The sequence below is a fragment of the Myotis daubentonii genome, chromosome 15 (genome assembly GCF_963259705.1).
Source record: "Myotis daubentonii chromosome 15, mMyoDau2.1, whole genome shotgun sequence".
Taxonomy (NCBI): Eukaryota; Metazoa; Chordata; class Mammalia; order Chiroptera; family Vespertilionidae; genus Myotis; species Myotis daubentonii.
Window position 1 is genome coordinate 216,119 of NC_081854.1, and position 25,805 is coordinate 241,923.

The 25,805-nt window shown below is 55.9% G+C and overlaps 2 protein-coding genes across 6 annotated transcripts in view; both read right to left on the reverse strand.

Annotated features, from left to right (window-relative positions):
• Window positions 1–25,805, reverse strand: part of LOC132217204 (uncharacterized) — a 58,322-nt gene that overhangs the window by 28,341 nt on the left and 4,176 nt on the right. Inside the window, exons 3-8 of the mRNA XM_059667278.1 lie at window positions 15,078–15,584; window positions 13,485–13,579; window positions 12,650–12,776; window positions 10,954–11,865; window positions 5,474–5,549; window positions 4,731–4,797 (exon numbers count right to left, since the gene is read on the reverse strand). Coding sequence (XP_059523261.1) covers window positions 4,731–4,797; window positions 5,474–5,549; window positions 10,954–11,865; window positions 12,650–12,776; window positions 13,485–13,579; window positions 15,078–15,584 — 1,784 coding nt within the window. The remainder of the gene's footprint in view (window positions 1–4,730; window positions 4,798–5,473; window positions 5,550–10,953; window positions 11,866–12,649; window positions 12,777–13,484; window positions 13,580–15,077; window positions 15,585–25,805) is intronic.
• ZNF544 (zinc finger protein 544) overlaps window positions 1–25,805 on the reverse strand; it is a 276,321-nt gene that overhangs the window by 11,885 nt on the left and 238,631 nt on the right. For 2 of the 5 annotated variants that reach the window (XM_059665583.1, XM_059665579.1), the window contains exon 1: window positions 4,535–4,703. The exons of 2 other annotated variants lie outside the window; for them this stretch is intronic. The gene's annotated coding sequence lies outside the window, so the exon portion shown is untranslated. Of the gene's footprint in view, window positions 1–4,534; window positions 4,704–4,730; window positions 4,786–25,805 lie in introns of those variants that run through there. One more of the 5 variants, XM_059665582.1, reaches the window with a different exon arrangement.

A 25,805-nucleotide genomic window follows, 5' to 3' on the forward strand; every position in this document is an offset into this window, starting at 1 on the left:
AAATTGGGGGTCACCACAACATGAGGAACTGTATGAAAGGGTCGCGGCATCAGGAAGGTTGTGAACCGCTGCGTCCCTGAGCAATCGCCTACTGCCTAACCATCTCCACCCTCTAATCCTCTCCTTCCTTGTCAGGAGGCACCCACGGGCCAGGTCTCGGAGCACCCACTCTGCAGCCAGACTGCTGGCCCCCCGATTTTTATTTTTTTTAAAGAAATGTTTGTTGATTTTTGGAGAGGAAGGGAGAGGGAGAGAAACATCATGGTGAGAATGGAACACCGACTGGCTGCCTCCTGCACAGCGCCTACCGGGGATCGGGCCAACAACCTGGGTGTGTGCCTTGACCAGGAATCAAACAGACAACCCCATGGTGCACAGGATGACACTCAGCTCACTGAGCCACGCCGGCCAGGGCCAGACGGTCTGCATTCAAAGTCCCAGCTCTGCCACTGCCTCAGCAGGAAGGACCCCAGCAGACGTTAACCCCCTGGCCTCGGTCTCATCTGTAGACTTCCGGGAGAGCAGCAGGTTCTGCCTCATGGTGCTGCTGTGAGAATGAGATGAGCCGAGCCCTGAGCTGACACCCAGTATGGGCACAGCACATTCACATCAATCACACACAAACATGAAATTCTCCTTCCGTATCGCACGCTGGACCTGGGGAAGACTGGGGACGAGGCTCCTTCTCTTTACATTTCCAAGTTCCTCTTTCCCTGATTATGGGGTGGGGTCTTAAGCGCTGCCCCAGGCTCCCGGACACTGCCATTCCCTCCTCCACGTCTAGTCATACCCCCTTTAGCACCGATGGCGGACCTATGACACGCGTCTCAGAGGTGACACACGAACTCATTTTTTGGGTTGATTTTTCTTTGTTAAATGGCATTTAAATATATAAAATAAATATCAAAAAGATATGTCTTTGTTTTACTATGGTTGCAAATATCCAAAAGTTTCTATAGGTGACATGGCACCAGAGTTAAGTTAGGGTTTTTCAAAATGCTGGCACGCCGAGCTCAAAAGGTTCGCCATCACTGCCCTATAGCATCTTCAACTCAACAGAGCTGTGACCAGAACTCCTTCTCTATTGTTTTTGTGACTTTCTTCTTGGCACCTCGTTAGAAATGGAGTCTTGGCTGGTAGTTCGGTTGGTTAGTGCGCTATCCCATGATAGCAAGGTTGCCAGTTCAATCCGGGTCAGAGTGCATACAAGAATCAACAAATAAATGCATGAAGAGCCAGGCCGGCGTGGCTCAGTGGTTGAGCATTAACCTATGAACCAGGAGGTCACAGTTTGATTCCCATTCGGGGAACATGCCCAGATTGCGAGCTCGAACCCCAGTGGGGGGGCGTGCAGGAGGCAGGCAGTCAATGATTCTCTCATCAATGATGTTTCTTTTTTTTTTTTTTCAATTTTTTTTTTTATTGCTTAAAGTATTACAAAGGGTATTACATATGTATCCATTTTATCCCCCCGCCCTAGACAGTCCCCTAGCCTCCCCTATCACCCAGTGTCTTATGTCCATTGGTTATGCTTATATCATCAATGATGTTTCTATCTCCCTTTCCCTTTCCCTTCCTCTCTGAAATCAATAAAAATACCTTTAAGAAAACAACAACACAGAAATAAGGGCAACAACAAATCGATGTCTCTCTCTCTCTCTCTCTCTCTCAAAAGAAGAAGAAAGACGCCTGGCCAGGTATATCAGCTGCTTAGAGCATACACCAAGGGTGCAGGCTTGATCCCCAGCCAAGGCACAAACAAGAATCAACCAACAAATACAGAAGTAAGCGGGACAACAACTGACTGACTCTCTCTCCCGAAAAGCAATCAAGAAATAAGCAGCAATGGAAATGCAGAGCGCCTTCAGCCATTGCCCCGCCCTAACACTCCCCCGTGCACCGAGTTATTTCCAAAGCCACAGGGTTCCACTCACTCCCAGAGGCTCTCTGAAACCCAGCAGGCAAACCCTCGGGCCCAGGACAGCTGCAGCTCCCAGCCCTGCTCGCCCCTCCAGCCCCTAACCTGGGGCATCAGCACACACAACCCACGGAGGCCCCCAACACCCAGGGACAGGTGTTTGCTGACGCTGTTTGCTCGGGCTGGGCTCCCCCTTCCTCTCTGTTCACCTGGACGACATACACTTTCTCTTCAGACTGTGTACGGAGTTCACCTGCCAGTGGAAGGAAATGTGGCTACGTGTTCTGGGGCCGGGTGTCTCCAGGGCAGTGATGGCGAACCTTCTGAGCTCGGCGTGTCAGCATTTGGAAAAACCCTAACTTAGCTCTGGTGCCGTGTCACATATAGAAACGTTTTGATATTTGCAGCCATAGTCAAAGACTGGTATATATATTTTTTATTTTTATTGCTTAAAGTATTACAAAGGGTATTACATATGTGTCCTTTTTTCCCCCCTGCCCTTGACAGTCCCCTAGCCTCCCCTATCCCCCAGTGTCTTATGTCCATTGGTTATGCTTATATGCATGCATACAAGTCCTTTGGTTGATCTAGACTTATCTTTTGATATTTATTTTATATATTTAAATGCCATTTCACAAAGAAAAATCAACCAGAAAAATGAGTTCGCGTGTCACCTCTGACACGCGTGTCGTAGGTTCGCCATCAATGCTCTAGGGCAAGGGTGGGGATGTAGGGGGGGGCAGCACCCCTGGAGAACGTTTCTAGTTCATGGAAGCCAAACAGAGAACACACCTGGAAGCCAGATCTCCGCAGACTGACAAAGGGCTTTCCAGGAATGAGCCTGCAGCTTCTTTTAGGCCAGTGGTCGGCAAGCAGCGGCTCTTTGGCCCCGAGTGTGGCTCTTCCACAAAATACCACGTGCGGGCACGCAGTTGACTTAAAACTTTAAGTTTATGAAGTTAATTTTAGGGAACGTTGTGGAGTGAAAGAAGATGTAGTATCGGGGACCGAGAAAGGTATGCTGAGATGGTTTGGACACAGAGAGAGGATGAACGGAAGGAGACGGACGGAACAAGTCTACCAGGCGAGTGTGGGCGGGAGAGTTGGAAGGGGTCGACCTCAGCGAAAGTACCTCCATCAGTTGGAGGGCGTTTTTAGCAAAGGCCAGCTTAGGAGCACCCTGATTAAGTTAATAACCATGTACCTACCTATAGAGTTTAAGTTTAAAAAATCTGGCTCGCAAACAAAATTTCAATCCTTGTACTGTTGATATTGGGCTCTGTTGACTAACGAGGTTGCCGACCGCTGTTTTAGGCATTCAGAATTAAGGCAGGAACATGCGAAGATTACGTGCAAGGAGGGGAGGAGAGGGGAGGGGAGGAGGAAGCAGGACAGGGATCAGGGATGACACAATACTCAACAACAAAAGCATTTCAAAGGGGTGCTAACCCCGGGCAGAAACACGGAAACAATGGGCAGTCTGCCTAAGACCAGCGGTTCTCAACCTTCTGGCCCTTTACATACTGTTCCTCATGCTGTGACCCAACCATAACATTATTGTCGTTGCTACGTCATCACTGTCATGTTGCTACGGTGACGAATCGTCATGTAAATATCTGATCTGCAGGATGGTCTGAGGCGACCCCCGCGAAAGGGTCGTTCGAGCGCCGAAGGGGTCGCGACCCACAGGTTGAGAACCGCTGGGGCCCTAAGACAATGATAAGCTTTTTCTCTACAGAACAGCCCTGGGGCGTGACCACCTGCCAGGACCAGCCGGTTAGGAATTTACCACCTTCTTAGGACCCTGAGGGGTCACTTTTCACAGAGGACTCCTTTCTTTATCCACAAGGAGGACTAACCTGGGCTATACCGGCTCCTGCACCTGCACCTGCACCGAGAGCCTTGGGGGGGGGGGGGGCAGTGTGGTTTAACCCTTTGAGTGCCAACCCAAATCCTAGGAACTCTGCTAAAATTGCCAAGGCATTTTTTTGCTGATTTTACAGCAGTTTTGGGGGGGGGGGGGGAGTTACGAATCGCAAGTAAATGAAGTTACATATTCAAAAACTTAAGGAAACCTTTACTACATTGACATACTTAGCAATATCGTCGTCACTAATAAAAGCAGACTTAGAGCCCTGACCTGTTTGGCTCAGTGGATACAGCGTGGGCCTGGGGACTGAAGGGTCCCGGGTTCGATTCCAGTCAAGGGCATGTACCTGGGTTGCGGGCACATCCCCAGTGGGGGGCGTGCAGGAGGCAGCTGATTGATGTTTCCCTCTCATCGATGTTTCTAACTCTCTATCTCTCCCTTCCTCTCTGTAAAAAATCAATAAAATATATTGTTAAAAAAAATAAAGCAGACTTAGAAATGGACGCCCTTTCGAAGCTTTGATAGCGCTCCCGGCACTCTAGGGGTTAACAGAGGGACAATGGAGGCGCGGTCCAGCCTGGGTGGGAGGCGCCACAGCCACAGACGTCCGCCTGCGTCCCGACAAAAACACTGCAGCCCGTTGCCTGCTTTTCGGCAGAAGACGGCCCACGAGAGGCGCCCCGCCCGGTCCCGCAGCGGGAGGGCCGCCCCCACCGGGCGACAGCGAGGGGCCCTGGCGGACCGACCGGCCCTCTCCCCGTTCCCGCAGCCGGAGCGCCGTGAATCGGACAGGCCCCTGCCCGGCCCCGCAAGAGGAGGCCTCCGGGCCGGTCCGCTCCCTCCTTCCCCGGCGCCGTTCGGGTCACCTCGGCCCGGTCCAGCGACCCGCTCCGCCCCACTCACAGCGGAACCTCAGCGCTCGTCGCGTCGCGCCTGACTCACCTGCGAGGGCGAGGCAATGGCGATGCTTCCGGTGCGCGGCGGAAGTGCGCGCGCTCGGCGCCGGCAACTACAAGTCCCAGAAGGCAGCGCGCCGGGGGGGTGGGGGGAGCGCCTGGTTCTCGCGCGCCTTTGGCCGTTTCTCGCGTGGTGCGGCGCGGCGGTTGCTCACCACAACGGCGGCAGCGCCGTGACTGGCGGTGGGTTTAGGGCGGGGCTGGCTTCCCCTCTGTCCCCCGCCCCTCGCCCCCCGCACCCCCTTTTACTGAGGCTCACGCTGCGGCCCGGACCCTCGCTTTCTTCCGGTTCTGCCCCTGGGGGCGCCCTCTCTTCCGGGATGGATGATTCTTCTCGTCCGGCGACCGCGGCCGACGCCACAGAGAGGGGCGCTGAGACCGCGGACGGACGCTGAGACCCACGGCGAGGGCGGGGGTCGAGTCTGAACTGCGCTTGGCCTTCCTTCTTCCTTTTTTAAGCCCTCACCGAGGACATGTGGATTGTTTTTAAAGAGACACACATTGATTACCGATGTGACAGAGAAACGTGCCCCGGAGGCACCCCGCTTCCCCCGAATGTGCCTGACCCGGGGGTCGAACCCGCCACCCGGGTACGTGCCTGACGGGAATGGAACCGAAAGCTTTGGTGCTGGGGAAGGACGCTCCAAGCAATGGATACCCCCCCCCTCCCGCACCCCAGGACACACAGACTCCTCTCCTGGGGGGGACCTTTATGACGTCCGCCCTGACCTGCCGGGGAAGCAGAGGACCCGGATGGGGGAGCCCGAGTTCACCGCATCCCGTGCGTTTGGCGGAGGCTGAAATGCTGGGCGCAGACAGTGACCATCAGGAAAAACCGAAGCGTGTCGCCCGGTTGCGTGTCGCCGGGGCTGGAAGCCGGAGGCAGGAGGACCAGAAGCGGGTCGTCGTCTGTGGCTGCTCAGGGGACCGTGTTTGCCTCCCCATTGGCCCTAAGGACGGGGGCGAAGACCAGGGAGGCTGGCAGTTTCGGATCCGAGTCTTTTTTTTTTTTAATTCGCACCCGAGGATATGTTTTTATTGTTTTCTGTTTTTAAAGAGTGGGGAGTGTGGGGGAGAGAGAAACATGGATGTGAGAAGCATCCGTCGCTTGCCTCCTTGCACGCACCCCGACCGGGGAGGGAACCCGAAACCCCGGACCGGGAGTCGAACCCGCCACCTTTTTGGTTTACCGGATGACCCTCCAACGCACCGAGCCGCCACGCCTGGGCTGGGACCGAGTCCTGGCCGATTGGAGCCTGTTGGCTGCAGGGAGGGTCGGCAGGGCCGTCCCTGGTAGAGTCAGTCATTGCACGGTGTGTAGCACAGAGTCAGGCCTGACACCCGCCCTGGCAGCCGATTGGTGGGAGCCACTCCCCGTCTCCTGAGACACTCCTCCTCCTGGGCTCCTGGATTGTGCCCCTGTGTCTGGGGCGCTCCTGGCCCTCAACCTGGGACCCACCTCCTCGGTTGCTTTACCCAACAGCCATTGCCTTCCTGCTCACAGATACTTGTTACTTGCTACCATGACCCTGCAATTTGCGTATTCCAGAAAGTCTGGAATCTACATTCCAAAGGATGTCTTTTTATTGATTTCCGAGAGGAAGAGAGAGGGAACGGGGTGATACCACACCCCTCAGGGAGTCTCCCAGGAAGTCTGCGGGACAGCGGTGGCAAAGGGCCTGGGCGTGGGGGCTGCTGGCCCGGTGCGGTGGGACAGTGTCCCCTTCCTGTTAGAGGGTGGACGGTTGGCTGGGAGCGGGGAGATGAGGTCTCCAGGACTTCTGGGCTGGGAAGGGGGGGGGTCCTGGCCAGGCTATAGGGGTCTCTCTAGGTAGGGGAGGCCTCAGGTTGAGCTGGGAGTGGGTGGTTCTCTGGGTGCTGAGGAGGTGGGTGTCAAGCCTGCCTAGGGGTTGTGGACCGGGCTGAGCTAAAGTAAATGGTCCCTTGGGCTGGTCTGAGGGCCCTTGGGCGTGGGGTGGGGCTGGACCGGAGGGCCAGGGCACATGGTGAATTTGGGACCCCATTCCCACCGAAACTTCCCAGGTTCAGTCAAACAGCCTAGAAGGCAGGCCTCTCTGACCGTCCAGCCATAGTTGAGAGAGGGACCCGGGGACTCACCTTGTGCTGGAGCCCAGGGTGGTCACCGCCCGTCCCTCCCGGCTTCCCTTGCCCACCTGGCACAGGCTAGGGGCGTTTGCGCACGTACAGTTTGGTTTCGTTCAGCCATTGGAAGGGGGAGAATTGGAGGGGCTAGAGTTGGTGCCCTGAGCATAAACTTAGTTGAAGGAACTGAGAAATCTTGGGGGACCACACCCAAGGGCATGCCTGACTGCAGGGGAGCAGCAATGGGGAGCCGTGTGGGGGCTGCTAGGAAAGGCCTCTCAAACTGGGTATCCACTCCCATCCTTGGGTTTTGCCCTGTCTGGTACTCTCCATTTGGTTTGCTTAATAATCTCTAAATCCACTCGTTTGTTAAAACAACTCCTCCATTTGGCCCAGCAATCCCACTTCCAGCAATATATCCTGTATTCAATAGCAGTGTTGTTTGCAATAGCCACGCTCTGGAAATAGCCCACGTACCCATCAGTAGATGAGTGGATAAAAAGAAAAAGTGGTATATTTACACAATGGAATACTACGTGGCTGTTAAAAAAAAGAACCCTTTCGCTTTGCAGTAGCAGGGATGGACCTGGAGATTATGATGCTAAGCGAAATAAACCAGTCAGAGAAAGACACCTATATGTGGAACCCGATGAACAAAATAGGACCAGAGACATGGACGCAAGGACCAGACAGATCTCAGAGGGAAGGGGCCTTGGAGGGGACTGGAAGAGATGAGCTAAAGAATGTATGTGCATATATATATATATATAAAGCCCAGGGACACAGGCTACAGTGTGGTGAAGGCAGGGGGTGGGGCTGGGTGGAGGAAAATGGGGGACATCTGTAATAGTGTCAATAAAAACCCTCAAAACTACTTTTAAAGGGGTCTTTCAGTTATTCACTTGTTAAACATGAATTAAATTCAGTTGAAACAAAATATTGAATTTTAGCCAGATTATGTTGCCTCTGAAAGCCTGTTTGTTCTTTTTATTATTTTTTAAATCCTCACCCGAGGATATTTTTCAATTTTTTAGAGAGTGGAAGGGAGGAGGAGAGAGAAATATGGATGTGAGACACATCAATTGGTTGCCTCCCGCATGTGCCCTGAGAAGGGCCAGGGATGGAGCCTGCAACCTAGGCATGTGCCCTTGACCAGAATCAAACCCAGGCCCCTTCCGTCTGCAGGGCAACGCTCTATCCACCGAGCCAAACTGGCTAGGGCATGAAAACCTGTTCATTCGGTTAGAAAAAGGTTTATTTGCCAAGTGTGAGAGAGGCTACAAAACAGCACCAAACCAAGACCTTGATATTGGGAATCTCTGGTGGAAAACCACGAAGGGAGCCCCTTCCTTGCTTTGAGGGTTGGTGGTATTAAGGGCAGAGGATTTAGTTGCTCAACTACACTGTTCCTGGGTGATTCTAGTGTTAAACCAGGGGGTGATCTTTCCATCGACCCTGAGAGGAGGGGTGTCATGGAATTCCAGGGATGGTCATCGTGGGAGGAGAGATGCTTGTGGTTGGGGGATCGGTTTGTTGATTGAGAGGCAGATGATTTCTTGGTTGCTGGTGTGTGCTGTGACGAGGGATCGAACCTGCAACCTGGGGGTATCAGGACACGCCCTAACCACTAAGCCACCCTGCCAGGGCCCAGCAAATGTTTCTTAAGGGGAGAGTGGGGACAGCCACGCCCAGTCTCTGCCCGGTGGGCCTCATGTTCCAGCCAGAACCACAGGCCTGTAGTTCCATTGGTCATGCAGGGCTGTGGGAGCTGTGAGGCTAAGTCAGGGTGAGGGCGGCGGGCATGAGCAGGGCGGCTGGCCGAGCCATCCCAGAGGGAGGGAGAGTGTCAGCAAAGAAGATGGAGCCACATTCTTCTAAGACAGCGGTTCTCAACCTTCCTAATGCCTCGACCCTTTAATCCAGTTCCTCATGTTGTGGTGACCCCCAATTTCATTGTTACAAATGGAACATAATTAAAGCATCGTGATTAATCACAAAATATGTAATTATATGTGTTTTCCGAGGGTCTTAGGCGACCCCTGTGAAAGGGTCGTTGGACCGCAAAAGGGGTCGCGACCCACAGGTTGAGAACCGCTGTTAAGACCTTGTCTCAGGGAAGTCACATGGCATTATTCTGCTGCCGCTATTGGCCAGAACAAGCCCAGGCGGTTTCTGGGGAGGAACGGCTAAGGATTTGTGGCCACGTTTGAAATAGCCGTGGACAGGAAGGCAGTCGGCTCACCTCCCGTGACCACTTTCCCGGCACAAACCAGTGTGTGACATTTAGGATGAAGGAAGCTGGTTTGAGGACATGGCTGTGAACTCACCAGCTAGTGCCGGGCGCCCCCCGTGAGGCGCGTCTACATCGCTGGTTCTCGGACAACTGCTCCTTCTTCCTAGGAAAGGTCTCCCACTCATGCAGTGGGAGGGCAGCAGCACCCACGTACCTTATTCCACCCAGATCTTCCCATCGCTCCAAGCCAACAGGGCCATGTCAGGTCGTGGGAAAGACTACATGTGATACCACAGCCAGGAGCCCTTTGCCCGGAGAGGCCGTGCGGGCAGCACTCAACCACTAACCGCTGAACGTTCGTTACTTCTGACCCAGGGGTTTAGAAAATGTTTTGAAATGTTTATGCAGAACCCAAGAGAACAAAGGTGCAGGAGGAGTGGAGGAAGGGGTAGAATGGGCTGCGGGTTACAGGCTGTCACCTGGAGAAATTTGTAAAGACATACATTTTTATTGATTTCAGAGAGGAAGGGAGGGGGAGATAGAGGCATCAATGAGGAGAATCATTGATCGGCTGCCTCCTGCACACCCACTACTGGGGATCAAGCCTGCAACCCAGGCACGTGCCCTAACCCGGAATCAAACTGTGACCTCCTGGTTCACAGGTGGATGCTCAACCAACAGACCCACCCCAGCTGGACCTGGAGAATTTTAATGTCATCTCACGTGAAACACGGGCGTCAAATACATGTCCCTCCCTCCCACAAGTCCCTCAGGGAAGTGGAAATGTGAAGCGCACATGCCTAGGTGTCCATGCTTGCCTGGGGTTTCCAGCCCTCCGGGCCCCTAGGGCAGTGATGGCGAACCTGACACGCGTGTCGGAGGTGACACGTGAACTCACTTTTTTGGTTGATTTTTGTTAAATGGCATTTAACTACATACAATAAATATCAAAAATATAAGTCTTTGTTTTACTATGGTTGCAAATATCAAAAAATTTCTATATGCGACACGGCACCAGAGTTAAGTTAGGGCTTTTCAAAATGCGGGCACATCGAGCTCAAAAGGTCGCCATCACTACCCTAGGACTTTCTCTCTCTGTCCCCATGCCCTGCACCTAACTGTATCTTGATGGGACAAGGGACACAATGACATACATCCTGACTCACTCGGAATCTTGGGCTGGAGGGATTGCAACCTTGCACAGAATCTGCTAGAATTGCTCTGACAACCTCCATCCTTTTTTAAAAAAAAACCCAATTAATTTTGTTACCCGCCTGCCCCACCCCCGAGGATTTTTAAATATTGATTTTTTAGAGCGAGAGGAAAGGGGAGAGAGAAACGTTGATCCGTTGCTGCCCAGAGGCGCCCTGACTGGGAATCAACCCGCAACCTTTCGGTGAATGGGACGATGCTCCACCCGACTGAGCTGCCTGCTGGGGCTCCATTCTTGTGTGTTAACGTTGCGTATTTATCAAACCAAGAATGAAGGGTATTAACAGGAAATACACACACAGACTCTACCACAGAAATATAGTTTACTTATCCATCTTCTCCTTTAGTCCTTGTTCATACACATAAATACTTTCCTACAAATATCAGTGCACCCACTTCATTGTAAGCACTTCGCTTTCAGTATCATCCCTCGTAATGACCGAATCACAACTGCAAATCCATTGAGTAAAAAACTAGATCTGTTTTCCGGCTGTCACATTCATTATCGACGATGCCCACGTCCCCTGTGTGTGCAGGACGGGGCCCCTGGAGGTCCTTTGGTCTTGAGAACACCGTCCTTCAGTGCTTGGGGTCAGGCCCGAGTCCCAGCACGCCACTCAGGTTCTGGTGCAGGACTGGGCCGAGAAGGCAGCGTCTCATCAACTGGCTTTAGCGCCAGATCGGTGTCTCTTCTTGCGTTTAGCCCCGCTGTGCGTCTTCTGGTGCCCGATGAGGTGTGAGCTCTGGGTGAAGGCCTTCCCGCATCTGTCGCAGACATAGGGGCGCTCCCCGGTGTGGATCCTCTGGTGCCGGATGAGGTGGGAGCTCTGGCGGAAAGTCTTGCTGCAGAACTTGCACAGGTAGGGCCTGGCTCCGGTGTGAGTCCTCAGGTGCTGGGAGATGGCCGAGCGGTCATTGAAGGTCCGCCCACACTCTCGACACTTGAACGGCCTCTCTCCAGTATGAATCCTCTGGTGCTGCGTGAGGGAGGAGCTCTGGATGAAGGCTTTCCCGCAGTCCCGGCACACGTAGGGCTTCTCTCCCGTGTGGATCTTCCTGTGCACCGAGAAGTACCTGGGGTTCCGGAACAGTTTGCTACACACGCTGCAGCGGAACACCTGGCTCCCCTTGTGGATCTGCACAAACGTGACCTGCGGGGTGCCCCTGCTTTCCCGGGCTCTGCTCTCTTGGCGGCTCTGCTGGGTTTTTTCCTGGGAATCGCGCGCTGCCTTTCTAAGGCGGGAGCTATGCCTGCGTGAGCTATGCCTGCGCAAGCCTTTCCGGGGTAGAGTTTTCCGGAGGGAGGCGCGGCTTGTGGCGAGACCCCTGCCTGCTGGGGACTTGGGGCTTTCATGCTGCTGCTTCTCAGAGAGGGCTTCCTCCTGGGCCAGCCCCACGGGCGGCAATGCCGTGTCCCCAGCTTCCAGGGCCCCCCGCTGCGGGGCCTCCCCTGAGGTAGAGGGTTGGGCCTCAGCCCCCGAGAGCTCTTCCACTTTCAGGTCGGGGGCTGGTTCTGCCTCAGGAAGAGCTGACTTTGGGGGTAACTGCTCCCCTTCCAGTGTAGTCTCCCAGCCTGAAAGACACCAGAAGGTGTGGGTTACGCAGAGGAAATGCTGAAGTGGGCTGAGAGCAGGACAATTACGTTTGAAAGCTGGGGGATGTCCTATGTGTTTTTTAATCCTCAGCTGAGGGTATGTTTTTATTCATTTTATTAAGGAAGGGGGAGAGAAAGAGAAACAGTTGCCTCCTGTACATATCCTGACCAGGGAACGAACCCACAACCCAGGTATGTTCCCTGATGGGGAACTGCACCCGCAACCTTTTGGCGTGCGGGACAACACTCCCACCAACTGAGACACCCCGCCAGGGCAAAGCTGGGGATGGTCTCCCCCAAGTGCAGTCTTGCAACCTGGGGAGCGACTGAGAAAAGCAGTGATGCAGCCAAGCGGGGACACTGTGCTTGAGACCGGGCTGGGGTGCCTGCCGGCTCTCCAGCTCTCCATCTCCCGTGCGGCCCTCAGACGCCCACAGTGAGGTCCTTCAGTGGGACTGAGGCTGCCCCGTGCACACAACACCCACCCCTTCAGGGCCACAGGCCAGTTCAAGGCCCTGGTTGGAGCAAGGGACTTGAGAAACATCCACATGAGAGAGACACATCGACTGGTTGCACATGCGCCCTGACCCAGAATCGAACCTGCAGCCTTTCGGTGTACAGGACGATGCTCCAACCAACCAAGCCCCCCAGCTCCTGAGGGCACACCCATTCCTCCAGCTGGGCCCAGAGAAGGCACTACCTGACGCGGGGCCCCCGTGCCACCCCTGTCCTGAGGGCAGTGCGGGCGAGGGCAAGGCCTCACCCACGGAGACCAGGTGTCGGAAGGTCTCCAGCATCACGTCATGGTACTCGGTCCGCTGCGTGGGGTCCAGCAGCTCCCACTCGTCCCTGTTGAAGTCCAGGGCCACGTCCAGGAAGGTCACTGGCTCCTGCGAGGCCACGGGGGGCTGATCAGCGGGAGGTCAGGAGCCCTCGGAGGGGACAGAGCCTGCTCTGCAGGGAGCGGTGCCTTTGCTTTGGGGAAGAGTGTGGGCTGAGGCAGAGCCCCATTTCACCAGGAGTAGCAGGTACCTCCGCTCCCCACACCCGAGTGCAGCGCACCGTTCCCCACACTCCCCGCGCGTCCGGCTCCTGGGCAGCAGACGCACGTGGGGGAACAGCTGCCGTGCGGGGTGTCCCCCGGCCGCCGTGACCCGGACCAGTCCTTTCCGAGGGGCCCACGAGGACTCCAGGGGGAGAGGCCTCCCACGGCCCTTTGCCTGGACCTGGGAGGCATTTTGCCCCCAAGAGGCAGAGCCACAGATGGGCTGGAGAGCCCCCCACCACCAGGGAGCCCCTGGACACAGCCTTGCCTGAAGCACCCCCAGATCACCCCACATGAGCGCCAGCACCTTCCTGCAGAGGCAGCTTCCGCCAGGAGCAGCCTGGCCAGGGCCACACAGACACAGGGCTGGGGCCCACCTCTGAGCCTCAACAACTCTGGTTCTTTTGCAGCAAATCTAGACTGTCTCTGTCACGCTCTCCTGCCCGTCGCGCTAGGGAACTCCGAAAGGCCTGGCCCGGAGGCTGCGGGGTGGGGTGGGGGTCCCTCACAGGAGGAGCTGCGACAGAGCAGGAAGGGGTGCCGCTCCCCTCACCTCTGGCAGGACCTCTGCTGGGCAGGTGGTCTCCTTCTCCTCCTTCTCCTTCTGAGCTGGGGTCTCCGGGCAGGTGGGGCCTGGGGCAGGCAGAGCTGGGGGAGAGCAGCACAGGGTCAGGGGGTTGCAGGACAGGGTCAGCCCGTCTCTGGCCCGACGGGGCTCCGTGTGCTCCACTCACCTTCTCCTCAGAGGCTAAGCCCGCACCTCTGGCACCCGAGTCTGACCGCCTGTCCCCACCTGACACTGTGGAGGGTGGGGCTGTCCGGCCCCAGGACAGACCCGCTCTCTGACACACCCGTCCTGATGTGAATTCTGCTAAGTCTCCTCCAATTCAGGAAACAGCCCTGCTCAGCCTCATAGCCCTGCTCAGCCCTAACTTTCCCCAACCTCTGTGTAGCCCATCAACGTCTCTCTCTCTCTCTCTCTCTCTTCCTCTAAAAGAAAAAAAATATCCTCAGGTGAGGATTTAAAAAAAGAAAGAAAAAAACCATCAGATGCTGCATGGGGCAGGGAGGTGAGCAAAACGGACCTCAGCCACACAGAGGCCAGTCCCATGGACTCAGCTCCCAAACGCAGCCACCCCTCCTGGCTGGGTGGCTCAGTGGTTAAAGCGTCACCCTGATATGCCAAGGTTGCGGGTTCCATCCCTGATCGGGGCATAGGTGGGAGGCAGTTAATTGATGTCTTTCTCTCTCTAAAATAAATAAATAAGTAAATAAATAAGACCCCAGTGGGTGTGGCTCAGTGGTTGAGCGCCAACCTATGAACCAGGAGGTCATGGTTCAATTCCTGGGCAGGGCACATGCCCAGGTTGTGGGCTCCATCCCCAGTGGGGGGCGTGCAGAAAGCAGCCGTCAATGATTCGCTCTCATCATTGATGTTTCTCTCTCTCTCCCTTCTCTGAAATCAATAAAAATACATTAAAAAAAAAGAATACATAAATAAGTGGAACAACAAATCAATGTTTTTCTTTCCTAAATAAATAAGTAAATAAATAAATAAATTTAAGGAAAAAAAACAACCCATTAGCCCACCAGCCACACCTGCTGCCAATGAGGAGTCTGGGACGCTCCCTCAGACCTGCTGCTGCCCCTGAACTCAGGGCTCGGTCCCCCTGAGCCAGGGAACTTCCCAAGGGACCTGCCCTGCCCTGTGCTCCTGCTGGCAGACCTCCCCCACCTTCTGATGCTCCCACCGTGGCCTGTGCCGGGGATGCTCCCCACCTGGCACACCCATCCTGCTGCCTCCGAGCTCTGCTCCGGCCAGGTGTTGGCCTCCACGGCCCCACTACCAGCGCCTTCTAATTCCTCTCAACTCCACCGTCTCACACGCATTCATTCGCCATATTCCCACCTCACACGCTCATCTGTCATGTTCCCGTCTCACCCGCATTCATTCCTCACGCCCATCTTTGTGGGGGGGTGGGGCCTGAGGCCTCCGTTCCACAGCTGGGTCCAGGGAGGATTCGCCACGCCCTGGATCTGGAGGCCACGGCAGGGACCCCGCAGCACGGACGCACAGGGCACAGCCCACCCCCACCCTCCAAACGCCCCACAGGGGCGCCCCCTCCGCACCCGTCCCTGCACCCACCTTTCTGCTCGGACGCCCAGGTCACATCCTCCACCAGGGCCACCGCCTGCTGGCAGTCCTGCGGGTGCTGCGACTCCACCCACACCCGGAGCTTCGCGGGCAGCGCGCCCAGGAACTGCTCCAGCACCAGCGCCTCCAGCATCTGCTCCTTGGAGCGCGCCTCGGGCCGCAGCCACTGGCGGCACAGCTCGCGGAGCTCGGCCTGCGCCTCCCGGGGCCCCGCCGCCTCCTCAAAGCGGAACCCCCGGAACCGCTGTCGTGCGGCCTCGGGGTCGGCGGGGTGGCTGCCCGGCGGTGGCGTGGGGTCCCCGCGGCCCTCGGGGCTCAGGCCCGCCTCTCCTGCGTAGAGGGCCCAGAGGCCGGCATTCCGGGAGCGCGCCGCCTCCTCGTTCAGGGAGAGGACCTCCACCACCTCGATCTGCATCAGCGGCGCCCCGGCGGGAAGGAGGTCCGGCGGGGGGTCCGATGGGGGGTCCGGCGGAGGGTCCCGCGGAGCCTCAGGACGCCCTGGAGCGAGAAGCGGAGGAGCCGTGACCAGGAAGCACACGCGCCCTCGGCGGGGCCCGGGGGCTGCACACGGACCTGTGAACCGGGCCACAGCTCCATCCCGGTCCGGTCCGGGCACAGGCCGGGTTCGGCTCCATCCCCAGTGGGGGGGGGGGGGCGGCTGCAGGAAGCAGCCTCTCTCGTCACCGATGCATCTCTCTCCCTCTTCCTCTCTCTCTGTAAACAATCAATAAAATATACTAAAAAAAGAAACACATGAAAGACGTTCAGCATCATTCGCCACCTGGAAAGCGCAGAGTGAAACCAGGTGAGATACCTCCTCCCGGGACAGGGCGCGAGCAGTGTGCGCCCGGAAGGCCCAGCGCCAGGAGGGGGAACCACAACCTGAGAGACGGGGAGGTGCCCCCCTCCGCCCCCGGGGCAGGAGCCCCGCAGGCACCCCCACCCCGGGGGCAGGAGCCCCGCAGGCACCCCCACCCGGGGGCAGGAGCCCCGCAGGCACCCCCCCCGGGGGCAGGAGCCCCGCAGGCACCCCCACCCCGGGGCAGGAGCCCCGCAGGCACCCCCACCCGGGGGCAGGAGCCCCGCAGGCACCCCCACCCCGGGGCAGGAGCCCCGCAGGCACCCCCACCCTGGGGCAGGAGCCCCGCAGGCACCCTCCCCGGGGCAGGAGCCCCGCAGGCACCCCCACCCTGGGGCAGGAGCCCCGCAGGCACCCCCCCCTCGGGGCAGGAGCCGCTGCCCCCGGTGCAGCCAGGAGACCCGAACCTGCCGCTCGAGCCTCAGGCTTATGCTTATTGGAACTAGGCGGACACATTAGAGAAGTTACTTTAAAACAAACAACAACGAAGAAAATGGGCGTGGACCCGGAACTATGTCCCCACAGGGAGCGGGTGGCCGCGAGGAGGGGCGCAGGGCTGACTGGCTGCGGGCGGAGGACGAGCCCGGCGCCGAGGGAGCGGCTGTGGGACTCCATCCCCCTGAAGGGCGGCCAGGCCTTCCCGGGCTGCGGGGCCGCGGGGCTGCGCTGACGGAGGAGGGGCTTTAGAAGCGCGGCAGCGGCGGGTGCAGAGGCCTGGCCCCAGGTCCGAAACCAGAAACAGCCCAGAAAGGAACCCGAAGGCAGAGCCCGCAGTCCCCACGGGAGAGAGGCCGGGGCGACTCCACGGAGGAGGGAGGGCGCGGGGAGAGCCGGCGGGCGGCTCAGGAAGGCGGCCCAGCGCGGGGCGGGGCGGGGGTCTGGGGAAGAAACGCCCCCCCCCCCCCATCGGATCGGCCAGAGACGGAGACCAGGCGTGACCGGCTCGCCCGGGACAAGTGAGGGAGGCCAGCGGGTGCTGCTCCCGGGGCCGGGCAGCGGCCAGGGGAGCGCTGGTGCCCGCCCGCGCTGAAGGTGCGGGAAGGAAAGGGGACCCGCGGGCAGGCGGTTCTCGGGGACCGCGAGGGAGGCCCCAGGAGCTTGGACTCGGGCTCCACAAGGGACACCGGCTTTGCTGAGGCCTCACTGGGTGCTGGGCTGTTCTTTCAAAAAAAATCTTTACCACATTTCCATTTCCAGAAGTAAAAACAAACCCAAGAAAGAAAAACTACGCTTTCGAACCCAGGATTTGGGCGGGGAGGGAGGGAGGGGGGGGCAGAGGGAGCGAGCCCGCCCTTCCCTGCACCCGGCCCAGCGCTGCGACGGCGGACGCGGTTCCCGAGGCCCGTGGAGCCCACGGAGCCTGAACAGCCACACGGACCTCAGCCTCATCACCACAGGAAAGCGGGGGGAAGGCAGGACAGGAAGTCACCGCGAGCGGCTGCGGCTGCGAAAAAGGAAAAAAACGGACGCAAAAGGACGCGACGTTAGGAGCGACGGCGCAGCCACGCGCGCCCCCCTCAGCCCCACAGCGAGCGGTCAGCCAGGCGCCGGAGTGAGTGGGGAGGGGACGCCGCGCACTACATTTCCCAGGAGCCTCCAGGGCGTGGACTTCCGGCGCCGCCATGTTGACCTGGGCGCGGCCACACCCCCGGGACGGAGGTTCGGCGGTAGCCCGGCTGGTCTGGGTCCCCGACCCCCGCGGAGCCACCGGCGCCTCACCGTCTGCGAGTCCGTCCCTGCGGCCCCACGGGAGCGAGCGCGGGGGCCTTCCCTCCCGAACCGCAGCCGGCATCCCGGCCCCTTCGCCCGCCATTACCGCCCCCCCCCCACTCTCGGAGGCCTCCCCGGTTCCCATCCGACCCCCACGTCCTTCTAACAGGGCGCGTCCGCCGTCGCGGTGTCCCCGCCTCCAGACCCCACAGGGACGCAGACGCGGGAGCGGGAAGGGCGCGGCCCGCGGTCCTGCCCCCCGTCCGGGCGCTGCCCGCGGTCCTGCCCCCCGTCCGGGCGCTGCCCGCGGTCCTGCCCCCCGTCCGGGCGCTGCCCGCGGTCCTGCCCCCCGTCCGGGCGCTGCCCGCGGTCCTGCCCCCGTCCGGGCGCTGCGCTGGCGCCACAGCCCCGAGCTGAGCTGAGCTGAGCGGGCTCGCTCTCCGGGTCTCACCGCCACCCAGGCCCTCCCGTCCCGGGTTCAGGGGGGCGCTCCCGTCCCAGGTTCGGGGTGCCCCCCCCTAAGAATGACAGCGCTGCCCCGCCCTCCCGCCCTCCTCCGCAGCAGGCGCCCCGGGCTCCACGGGCACCCGCTCTCCTCGCTCCTTTTCCCGCTCCCTCTGGCGCTGACCTCCCCGCCGGGGCTTCAGGGCTTCGGGGTTCGCCCCGCCCCCACCCCAATCCTGGGTTCGAAGGCGTAGTTTTCTTTCCTTTTTTTCGGTTTTGTCTCACTTCTTGAAATGGAAGCTCTAAGGCTTGGAACTTCCCTCCGAGGTAACGCGGCCCCCTGGCAGTGCCCCCAAGGGTGCGGGCGGGCCCTCCCCAGAGGGCGGACTGTGTAGCAATCAGCAGGCCTGGCCCCGAGCAGCCCTCATCTCCGAGCTGCTGCAGCTTCCTGACCCTAAACATGTGGGTTTCGGATCCCGGTTCGTCAGGGCGTTTTACTTGGTGCCTCCCCTTAAAGTAACTGCTGGGTTCTTATCCGCCGCCCCGGTTCTGACGGACTTATTTCTCCTTTAATGTTGGTCATGAGTTTAGTTTCTTCTCTTATCCTTGGGGGCACTGGGGTGCTTTTCAAAATCTTGCGTGGAGTGCTCGCTCAGAAATGTGAGCTCGTGTTGTTTTAAGCCGCAGAACCTTCTGGGTCGGGGTGTCAGGAGCTCAGTGGGTCCTTACGGTGCCGAGCGCCCAGGGGACCCGCAGGCCAACACGGTTCTGCACAGTCACCATCAAAACCCCTGACAGCTGAGCTCCAGCTTGACTTCCAACCTCACCAATCACCCGCAGTTGGAACTGAATGCGACACCGGACCCAGGACTCTCCCCCCTGAGCCCGGCCCACCCCCTTACACAGCCCAGACCCCAGGCCGGCCCGCGGCTGTTCCCATTCCACCAGGAACAGGCGAGCAGATGGGAGCTCCGTGGCTGATGGGAAGGGAAACACAATGGTCCAAAGACGCTGGCAACACGGTTACTCCCGTGGTCACGTGGCTGACTGCACAGGTGTGTTACTCCCGTGGTCACATGGCTGGCTGCACAGGCGCATTACTCCCACAGTCACGTGGCTGACTGCACAGGCGCGTGTTACTCCCGTGGTCACGTGGCTGGCTGCACATGGGTGTGTTCCTCCCGTGGCCCCGTGACTGACCACATGGCGCGTGTTACTCCCGTGGTCACATGGCTGGCTGCACAGGCGCGTGTTACTCCCGCGGTCACATGGCTGACTGCACGAGGCGCGTTACTCCCGTGGTCACGTGGCTGACTGCACATGGCCTGTGTTACTCCCGCGGTCACATGGCTGACTGCACGAGGCACGTGTTACTCCCGTGGTCACGTGGCTGACTGGCGGTGAGCATAGGCTCTGCCACTGCCAGCATTGGGAGAGTGTTGTGACACCCCACCCACCACTAGCCCAGGGAGAGATAAAAACTCTGGGTACGGTTTCTATTGCAAGCACACTGCTTTTGAACCTATATCAACACTAATAAAAGAGAAAAATGGTAATTGGCGTACGAGCTACCCTTTTCATTGGCTAATCAGGGCTATGTGCAAATTAACTGCCAACTAAGATTGGCAGTTAACTGCCAACAAGATGGCGGTTAATTTGCATATGTAGGCACAATGCAGGGAGGCGAAAGGGAAAGCAGGAAGAAGCCCCCTGAGGCCAGAGGCGTCTGGCCTGGGCAAAGGGCTGATCCTGAGATTGGAGGGTGATGGGGGTCAACGCCTGAGGGCTCCCAGTATGTGAGAGGGGGCAGGCTGGGCTGAGGGACACTCCCCCCCACACACACCCAGTGCACGAATTTCGTGCACCGGGCCCCTAGTATATATATATTAAAAAAATCGTAGTGTGAACCATCTGCCGGGGAACAGAGGTCCTGGCTTTCGGCCCACCGGCCGAGTGCCCCCAGGGAAAGCTGGGCCACGTAATCCACTCACTTTCAACTAGGACAGGCTAAAGGGAGCTGCTCTTTTCCTCTCATGCGCCTTCTGTCACCTGCTTCTTTCTCAAGGTAAGTGGCTCCCTCACAGCAGTTTCCTAACGAAGCTGACAACTAACCAGGTGTATGTCAGCGCCGGCCCACAAACCTAAGTTACCTAATTACAGTGACTGCTGAGGCCACCTCCTGGGTTTTGTGCACCGGAAACACCAAACCCAGGCCCAGAGAAGGACCTGCTGAAGGTGTGGATGATCACCTTGATATCAGCCAAAGTCTTGGAATCCACAACAGCAGCTGCCATTTCATTAAGGCCCCATAGTCTCAGTAAACAAGTGTCCAACCTTCACACAAAGAAGATCATGTTGGGAGAGGCTGGGAACCCTGCCCAGGGCCCCTCGGGGAATGTAGCAGGGATACAAACCCTGCTCTCTTATGCCCTTTACACCAAAGGGGACTTCTCATAACCACCACCTCACTTTTTCTCAGATGTGCCCAAGTGTGTCTCACCCAGAGGTCTTCACATTGGCCACCTCCCTACCGGGCCGCTTTTCCCATGTTCCCATCCAGCTCTCAGCTCATGTGTTGTTGTGCCCAGGACCCCCAGGGAGCCCGTCAGTCCGATGCACAAGCAAAGAGTCCTTCATTTCGAACTAGTTCGGCTCCCCGACCACACTCAACGATGCAACGGTAGCCCAGTGGCCGAGAGAGAGCGAGGCCTGATGGGATTGTGGGTTTTATAGTAAGGGCAGGGGAGGGGACTGTGGGCCCGCCGATTGGCCAGGCGCGAGCCGGGTCTTGGTACACAGGATGGGGTCACCTCTATGGCGCGCACGTCCCCTGATTGTCATTGGTTAGTTTAAAGAAATCCTGGGCGTGGCCAGCAGGGGCCTGGGATTCCAGGAAGAAGGCACTCTCCTGAGCACATGGCGGCCGCCCCAAAAATGGAGGACCCAGGGCAAGATGGAGAGCGCAGTCCTAGCCCCCCCCCCAGAGCCAGCTGAGCCGGGCTCCAGGGGCCAGTCCGGTTGCTGGGGGTCCAGCAGATCGACCAGTTCCAGCCCAGACAGAAAGTCCACGTCCTCCATCTCGTTCCCGGGGGCGCCGGCGATCGCCTCCTCCTCCATCTCCGAGGGCACGCGCCGCGCCCCGCCCTGCCGCCGCTGCTGCCGCATGGGTCCGGTCCAGGGGCGGCAGGCGGGTGGCAGCCTGCGCCGGGCTCCCGCAGTGGGCTGGGGAGTCGGTGCCCGAGGCCGCCAGCAGTGTGGTCAGGCCCCACGATGACTCGCCCTTTCAGTGTCACCTCCTCAGAGCTGTCTTCCTGCCCACTTCCAAAGCATGCACACTACCCACCCTCCCCAGCAGGCCCCATTGTGTCATTTCTCTCAGAGCACTGACTCATCTCCAAGTCTCTGGTCCAGTAATTACTGTCACCTCTTCACCTCTATAGCAGCCCTGCCCAGGGAATTTGATCGAAAGACATGTCCTAGATCTGCACTGTCCCACCTCGCAGCCACCAGCTGCACATGACCAAGGAACATTTGAAGGAAGGCCAGTCCCACTAAGTTCAATCAGCTGCATGTGCTCTGGAATGAAAGAGGCCAATGAGATGGGCCTCCCCACTTGGTTCCTCACCGTGACCCACACCTGACCCACACTAGGCACTCGGGCAGGTGCTCAAGCAGTATTTGTTGACTCAACACGGCTTCTAAGGGCCTTTTAGTCTTCTGCCTGGATTTCCCATTTCTGTCAAATTCCAGAAAATCTCACTGGCACTGAAACTGTGTCCTATGTAGAAATTATCCTGGGAGGATTGCTGCTGCTACAAAGTCCCCACCTGCTTGGGAGTCTGAACCATGGCTTGAAGTACAGGCCTCAGAGTAAGAGGACACCTGGTTCACACCCCCACCTGCTGCTTCCCAGAGGAGCCAGGCCAGCAGGTGGCATTCCTGCTCCCACGGTAAAGTGGCTCCAGCGGCACTTCCCCGGGGGCTATAGGACTTAAGTCCTAACTTTATACACTTCTAGCCTTTGTAAGCCCTCAAAAGTTAATATTTACACTTATTCAATTCTTCTACATTCCACTAACATAACTTTCTTCAAATAAAGCCTGTCCATTCCTTAATTTATTCTTGGGTACAATTTCCAAAAATTATTAACAAAATCTTTCCTTCATTTGTATTCAATTGATTATTCCTGGTATAAGGCAAAACTATTAATTTCTGCATTATCTTATAATTTGTCACACTTTTATATGTATTTTTTTTTTTATTGATTCCAGAGATGGATAGAAACATCAATGATGAGAATCACTGACTGGCTGCCTCCTACACGCCCCCCATTGGGAATTGAGCCTGCAACCCAGGCATGTGCCCTGGACCCGAACCGAACCTGGGACCCTTCAGTCCCCAGGCCAACAACCTATCCACTGAGCCAAACCGGCTAAGGCTAATTGGTCTCATTTCTGAGCTCATTACTATTTCAGAGGGTCAGCCTTTGCCAGTCTGTGTTCTATTCTGTCTGAATTGTTAATGTTCCATGAAACCATCTTTCTTTTTAAATATATTTTTGATTTCAGAGAGGAATGGAAGAGAGAGATAGAAACATCAAAGATGAGAATCATTGATTAGCTGCCTCCTGCACGCCACCTACTGGGGATTGAGCCCAAAACCTGGACATGTGCCCTTGACCTGAATCAAACCCAGGACCCTTCAGTCAGCAGGACGCTTTTATCCCTGAGCAACACCAGCCAGGGCATGGAAACCATCTTTTAACAGAAAGCTGGAAGGTAGTCCCTGCCCAGATCAGGACTGAGATGTAACTGGCCGCTGCATAGTTATGGGCAGCACCCCTAAGATGGAATATCGCCCCCCCTCCATGAAGTTTCCTTCTTGGGCTGTATTCACAACCTCTCAGTTTCTACATCCTGCCAGCCACAAGCAATCAACACACATTCATATTTGTGTTTTATGTGTATGTTTTTAAGAAAAAGGCATAGATAATATGTGCATCCATGTATCTTTACATATGTAAGATACATGTGGTTAAAAGATATTTTAAGAAATGCCGAAACCGGCTTGGCTCAGTGGATAGAGCGTCGGCCTGCGGACTGAAAGGTCCCGGGTTCGATTCCGGTCAAGGGCATGTACCTGGGTTGCGGGCACATCCCCAGTGGGAGATGTGCAGGAGGTAGCTGATCGATGTTTCTCTCTCATCGATGTTTCTGACTCTCTATCTCTCTCCCTTCCTCTCTGTAAAAAATCAATAAAATATATATTTTTTAAAAATGCACATATTAGAGATTTTTTCATCCAGTACACAGATTTGGCTCATCCTTTCTAACAGTTGTGCAAAGCAGTATAATGAAAACAACTACACATGGTGCTGAATATCTGTATAGTTTTCCCCTGTATAGTCTTTTACCTTGACTCTTTATTTGCTTAATCAAAGTTACCCCCAAAATGGGCTCTTGGATCATTTTTTTCTCCTCCATTTTGGATTCAGTTATTCCTGCTTTGATCTGATTTATCCTCTTTCCTTAGATCTTTTGGAGGTGTCCCCCCCCCCCCAAATGTTTGCTATGCTGTTGATTTGTTTCTCTTCATATTCAATTAATAGGTAAGGAATTACCCTGGGAATTACATCTGGATATCCAGTGGTGCCAGGTAAAAGGATCGAGATTGCATGGGCCTTAGAGAACAAAACAGGTATGTGGAAGGTGACAGAGGACATAGTGTTTTCAAATAAAGATTGCACAGTATGTGACCGCACTCTTCCAGGCTGGGTTCCTATCTCCAAGGACGTGAGCTCTCAGAGTTCTTCATAGCACCATTTCATCTCAAGATTTCCTTCATCATCCCTTACACACTCTCATCGCAAAGCCTTGCTTTGTCTTCAAAGCCTCCTCTCTTTAAGATGCCCTCGTGCAGTACTTATTCACTCAAGTTTCCTGAGTCAGAGATTCAGTGACTGTCTTAGCAACTGGGGACACATCACAAATTGAAATAGGGATGCCTGTCCTCACCCATGTTACTTAATATTTGTTCCAGGTGTTCAGGTCAGATAACAGGACAAGCTGGGAAAGCAGGACCTGTTTTATTTGTATACTTTTATCATCTGTTTTATGCAGTTTGCCTCCTGTATGACTTATTTGGTATAAAAACAGAGTGAGACATTTCATTCTTCTTCAATATGGTTGCTTCAATCCAGTGTAAGGCTTTTTGTTTGCTTGCTGTCAGGTAAGGTGAGACCAAGGCTGTGGCTTTCACCTGCGCAGGTTGCATTGAGAGTGACCTCTCATATGAGTCCTCTGTTGCGGGACACGACGAGGACTCCTACTGAAGGGCTTGCCGTGGATTCTGTGATTCCTGAAGCCTTCCCAACACTGGCCACATCCTCCGGCACATTCCAGTATGACTTGTGAGGCTGAACGAGAGCGCTACTCCTCCGGCCTTTTCCACAGCAATCGCATCCCCATGGTTTCACATTTCTCAGATGTAATTACTTGATGTTAGAACTTTTTCCATATGATTAGATTTTTGGGGGGTCCAGTATGAATTCTCTCAAAACTGACTGAATCAGACCAGAAGCCTTTCCTGCTATGGCCATATTCCTTAGATTACGTCTGTTTGAGTCATCATGTTGAAAACTCATGAAGAGGTCTAACTCCGTTCAGTCTCTGCATGGTAGTCTCCCATGTGTAGGGAAGGATTTCCTTCTCTTCCAACAAAATTCTCATGTTTTTTTTTCCTACTAATGTTAGTACTCCTTTGAGAGTTGCCACATTCATATTTGTAGAGCTCATCTTCTGCTTAATTTCTTGACAAATCAAAAAAGTTAAATGTCCTGCAAGCTTTCCTACAATCATGACCTTCAAAACAGTGTCTTCACTCCATTGCTTTCCTAAGGGTTAAATCTAGATTACGCGTCAAGTTTTCTACGCGAACCACACATATGGCAAAACCTTCTTTAAAGAACACTGGGTGATGGTTGAAGATCTGAGTACCATCAAATATTTCTCCACATATGCCCTAGCCAGTTTTGATCAGTGGATAGAGCATCGGCCTGCAGACCAAAGGGTCCCGGGTTAGATTCCAGTCAAGGGCCTGTACCTTGGCTGCAGGCTCCTCCCAGGTGAGGGCCCTGGTCAGGGCTCATTCAGGAGGCAACCAATAGATTTGTTTCTCACACATCAATGTTTCTCTCTGTCTTTTCCTCTCTTTTTCACTTTCCCTAAAAAATCAATGGAAAAGTATCTTTGGGTGAGGATTAACAACAACAAAACAACGACAAAATATTTCTCCACATTCCTTATCTTCACAACATCTTTTCAAATCAGCACCTATATGAAAACGAATGCCCTCTGTCTCAAGTGTTTACCATTTCCTTCTACTTCCACCAACACCCATGCTGCCATTGTTGCAATCATGGGGAGCCAGAGGGGCATGTGAGGTGAGTTGAGCTGTGTCACAAAGGTCTGGTTTCCACTCATTTCCCCTCCTCTGCATGAGCTGTAGCACAGCTCTAGCAGTGTTGGGAGAAAGTGACCACTGCAAGAGATGGCTGTCTCCTCTAACAGGAAAGCATGCCATTCCAAACACCTACGATTTCCATGCTTTTAATACATTGCCCAGGCCTCCTGAGGTCCAGAAAGGTGCACTCAACTCACAAACTTCTAAGGCCCCTCTCATTCATAAGTCATTAACAGAACGGGTCA